This window comes from Penaeus japonicus, unplaced genomic scaffold (genome assembly GCF_977035675.1).
Source record: "Penaeus japonicus unplaced genomic scaffold, GWHDUDI00000001_assembly GWHDUDI00000038, whole genome shotgun sequence".
Lineage (NCBI taxonomy): Eukaryota > Metazoa > Arthropoda > Malacostraca > Decapoda > Penaeidae > Penaeus > Penaeus japonicus.
In genome coordinates this window covers 11805852-11810851 of record NW_028234440.1, presented here as the reverse complement: position 1 = coordinate 11810851, position 5000 = coordinate 11805852, and the positions used below count along the sequence as shown (strand labels likewise).

Sequence of the window (5000 nt, the reverse complement as noted above, 5' to 3'; positions counted from 1 at the left end):
ATATATCAAAAAATCGTGAAAAGAGTCTGATGTATATAATTCGGTAATTACCTGATTAGAGATTTCTAAATACATTTATCAATCCATAGATGTTAATATATGTATGTGTGTCGGGGTATTTTCTTCAGCTACAATGTAATTATGTAAAAAACAGTTGGTGCAAATAAACAAATAAAGAAAGCGGGAAACAAAATTTAATAGGCATTTTGTTTTGTAATATCCAAATATTCTATAGATAATACGTCATTATGTGATTATTGTTCACCTTTATATTTACATTTGGAAATCGCTGTTCATTGTGTACCAGTACATAACAGACCGCACTTGTATGATGACCTCCGATTGTTGACAGTCACCGTGACCTGACCTCGCCGCATACACTGCATATAATCTTCGGAACCTCCAGATTTAAGTCACAGGCAAACTGTAGCTGGAACATTGTACAACAGTATATCGCAAGGATGGATGAAGGAACGCTGTCTTACAGTCATTTCGCTGCCTTTGACGAGCAGGAAACTCAAGATCCCGTTCGAGTTGCTCAGCTTCTGGCGAAGAGTTTCCAGAAGGTGACAGTGGCCAAGATGGCGAGGGAACATCTGAGTCAGGAGCTGAAGTTAGTCGAGGGGGTTTACCGCAGCGCCGTGGATTCTGGCAGAGCCTCCGTCAGACAGTCGATTGTGCCATCTCTTACGTCTCTGCTTACGACTGGTCACCTGCTGGATCGGTACATTCTGCTGATGACTCGCGACTGCCTTCGTCTGGAGTCGTGTCTTCGGGGTCCCGTTCCTGCTCCTTACTGGCGATCTTGGCGTTCGTCCGTGATGGAACTCCGCCAGAGGATCCCCAACGTGCATGACTATTTCCTGTGGCAGGTGAGCGTCCTTTCCCATGACGAAGGAGAGAACGGGGAGGATAGAGGAGAGGGACGCTCCAGGAAGGTAGATCTTGTACTTAGGCGAGATGCACAGTAATAAAAAAATATTAACAAATGAGAAGCGACATTTACATATCTAGTTTATACCATGTCCAATATAAAATAGTCATTGCATGTGAAGCAGTATGCATAGTTTAGCACCCTATTTCAAGGGCGCTCCAGGAACATACTTACGCGTAGAAGAGAAGCTCAAGAAACTGATAAGAACTTAAATCTGACATGCTTTACCACAACAGCATGCATGCATTATAAAGAGTGGCATTCTTATGACGAAGGAGAGAACGGGGAGGATAGGGGCGAAGAACGTTCCAGGAGGGAAATAAACGTAAATTTTACTCTCAGATATTTGCGTACTGATCTCGTGCCAGAAGTACTTGTTTATCTCCACCGCATCGCGATTATTTACAAACGTGTGTTGTAGCCACAATAGGAACATTGAAAAATGGACTTTTGAGGATCAATTATATCTTGTAACAATTGAATCGATCGATCAACAAGGACAATTTTGTGTCGACAATTTACGACTGTGATTCTTAGACAGGATATACCTTGATTAACATGTACTCTTAGGTCTTTGTACTTATTGATTGCAAGTTAGTTTGAACTGAGATCCGATGCTAAACAAGTGCTAAGGAATGCGTATGATCACTTTAATTTATTTTATCAACTTGCATGATAATGTCGTCATCGCTATGTGGGTTTGGAATAAAAGTTATAAATATACCGAATGGGAAGTAACATCCATATATCGAACTTATATAAAATCATATCTAATATAAAATGAATAGTTCATGTGTGCAATGTGTTATCTCTATCTATCCATTTCTATACATTTATGTGCGGGATATTACAGTAATACACGAAATAGTATCTGATATATTAAGTTAGATATGTGGATGTTACTTCCCATTCGGTATATCTATATACTTTGATTGCAAAGCCACATTACGATGATCCCATTTCTTATATTTTTGAACGCGCGTTCCCAAAAAAATAAAATATATCCTTTTCTATATATACATTTCGTTGTGAAAAACAACATTATGCTGATAACATCAAAATGCCGACTAGTGACATTAATTGTCATTACGAGACATGCGTTCCTGGAACGTTCTTCGCCCCTATCCTCCCCGTTTTCTCCTTCGTCATAGGAATGGATACTCATTTGCCACTCTTTATAATGCATTCATCTGTAAGGCATGTCAGATATAAAGTTCTTATATCCTGGAGCGCCCTTGAAATATGCATACTGCTTCACATGCAATGACTATTGGTATAATCTAGATATGTAAATGTCGCTGCCCATTTGTTATAATTTTATACAGCCACTTTCCAAAAAGAAATTGTTTGCACTTGATCAAGTTTCTCTTCCCTGTTGACACATTTGCAATCAATAGGGCTTACAGCCTTAAAACAGTTATTAATAACAAGTATATAGAATCAAATACTATTTTATTACTGTGCATCTCGCCTAAGTGCAAGACCTACGTTCCTGGAGCGTCCCTCTCTTCTATCCTCCCCGTTCTCTCCTTCGCCATGGGAAAGGACGCTCACTTGCCACAGGAAATAGTCATGCACGTTGGGGATCCTCTGGCGGAGTTCCATCACGGACGAACGCCAAGATCGCCAGTAAGGAGCAGGAACGGGACCCCGAAGACACGACTCCAGACGAAGGCAGTCGCGAGTCATCAGCAGAATGTACCGATCCAGCAGGTGACCAGTCGTAAGCAGAGACGTAAGAGATGGCACAATCGACTGTCTGACGGAGGCTCTGCCAGAATCCACGGCGCTGCGGTAAACCCCCTCGACTAACTTCAGCTCCTGACTCAGATGTTCCCTCGCCATCTTGGCCACTGTCACCTTCTGGAAACTCTTCGCCAGAAGCTGAGCAACTCGAACGGGATCTTGAGTTTCCTGCTCGTCAAAGGCAGCGAAATGACTGTAAGACAGCGTTCCTTCATCCATCCTTGCGATATACTGTTGTACAATGTTCCAGCTACAGTTTGCCTGTGACTCAAATCTGGAGGTTCCGAAGATTATATGCAGTGTATGTGGCGAGGTCAGGTCACGGTGACTCAACAATCGGAGGTCATCGTACAAGTGCGGTCTATTATGTACTGGTACACAGTGAAAGGCGATCTCTAAATTATTTTACATGTAAATATAAGAATAAATAATAATCACATGCTGACGTATCATCTATAGAATATCTAAATATTACAAAACAAAATGCCTATTAAATTTTGTTTTTCTTTTTCACAAAGTAATGAATCAGACTGATATTGAATGATAATGATACTTATTTGTTTATTTGCACCAAATGTTTTATCTAAATTTCATAATTGCAATGTAGCTGAATATTTTACAAAGATAATGAAAATACCTCGGCCTACATGCATACATCTATTTAGATCTATAGATGGATAAATGTATTAAAAAATCTCTAGCCACGTAATTAACGAATTATATACATCAGACTGTTTTCGTAAACTTTTGTATGAACATTGAACACAATCAAGGACTATTTAAGATTATATAAAATTCTCTTCAAGCTAATTATGTGAATGTCCCTTCCCATTCGTTATATTTTATAGCTTTAATTCCAAACCCGCACTGGGGTGATAACATCAAAATGTAGACTGCAGTTAATCACGACATATTCTGTGTCAAACTGTGGACATAACGAAACAAGATTTGCTTTCATGACCGTTCGAATCAAGTGATTCAGTATATATTTCCTTAAAATGTTCAAACGAACACTTTCTTTTGTATAGCACTGACCTCTCTTACCCTGTTGCCACACTGACTTGTAATCAATTAATGCTGTTGGAACAAATTACCCACAATATTTACTTTGTTGATCGATCTAGAACACTATTCAATCAATTCAAAATCTATTTACTCAATTAGGCCTTATTGGTTTAATATATTAGATACTATTTCGTGTATCACACTATATCACTTCCCATTCATTATATTCTTTAATGGATTTGATTCTAAACCCACGTCGTTTTGATAATATAGTAGTGTAAACAGATAAGATCAGTCCAAATGCATTCTTTTGTTTAGTACTTATTTAGCATCAACTCTCACTTCCCTGTCGATACTCTAACTTCTAACCAATAAGTCTAATGACCTATTATGTACTGATACATAAATGGCACAATTGTTAAGTATGGTATGGACAAAAGGACACAAGTTCGATCGAGACTATCGATTCAAGATCTATAAATTCAAGTCTGCTACAACGTGAACCTAGAAACTCATTACGCTGATAACATAAAACTACAGACAGATAACATTGATATAATGGATTGGTTTATTGTGAATTCACTTGTCATAATTTCCTACTTGTAAGAGACAGGGGGATCCATTGATTCCTTTTCCTTTTCTTTTTCGTCAGGATATTACGCTTGTTTGTTTACCTCCCTCACTAAATGACCTACAACAGGTATTAACAAGAGCAAAAGCATATACTATCTGAGAAATCGCACTTTGGACACGGGATCAATATATATACATACAAATATCTGATATTGTGTATATTTACAACCGATATATTGAAGAAAGACAATAAAAGTCTTTTCTGATTATTGAGCATCTCGTCTAAGTGCAAGACCTACGTTCCTGGAGCGTCCTTCGCCTCTATCCTCCCCGTCCTCTCCTTCGTCGTGGGAATGGACACTCACCTGCCACAGGAAATAGTCATGCACGTTGGGGATCCTCTGGCGGAGTTCCATCACGGACGAACGCCAAGACCGCCAGTAAGGAGCAGGAACGGGACCCCGAAGACACGACTCCAGACGAAGGCAGTCGCGAGTCATCAGCAGAATGTACCGATCCAGCAGGTGACCAGTCGTAAGCAGAGACGTAAGAGATGGCACAATCGACTGTCTGACGGAGGCTCTGCCAGTGTCCACGGCGTTGTAGTAAACCCTTTCGACTAATTGGAGCTCCTGGCTGATATGATCCCTCGCCATCTTGGCCACTGTCACCCTCTGGAAACTCTTCGCCAGAAGCTGAGCAACTCGAACGGGATCTTGAGTTTCCTGCTCGTCAAAGGCAG

General features: G+C 40.1%; 4 protein-coding genes across 4 annotated transcripts in view; 3 read left to right on the top strand and 1 right to left on the bottom strand.

The window, feature by feature from the left end:
- The window catches only part of LOC147467088 (uncharacterized), a 2553-nt gene extending 2114 nt beyond the window's left edge, over positions 1-439 (bottom strand). Inside the window, exon 1 of the mRNA XM_086533013.1 lies at positions 357-439. Coding sequence (XP_086389139.1) covers positions 357-439 — 83 coding nt within the window. The remainder of the gene's footprint in view (positions 1-356) is intronic.
- LOC122255008 (cationic amino acid transporter 4) overlaps positions 1-5000 on the top strand; it is a 67610-nt gene that overhangs the window by 13836 nt on the left and 48774 nt on the right. The window lies entirely within an intron of this gene.
- Positions 2134-2746, top strand: LOC147467087 (uncharacterized). The gene is made up of 2 exons (XM_086533012.1): positions 2134-2207; positions 2332-2746. Exons 1-2 carry the CDS (start codon positions 2134-2136, stop codon positions 2744-2746), a joined length of 489 nt encoding a protein of 162 aa, XP_086389138.1.
- On the top strand, positions 4110-4881 carry LOC147467086 (uncharacterized). Its single transcript, XM_086533011.1, has 2 exons — positions 4110-4183; positions 4533-4881. Exons 1-2 carry the CDS (start codon positions 4110-4112, stop codon positions 4879-4881), a joined length of 423 nt encoding a protein of 140 aa, XP_086389137.1.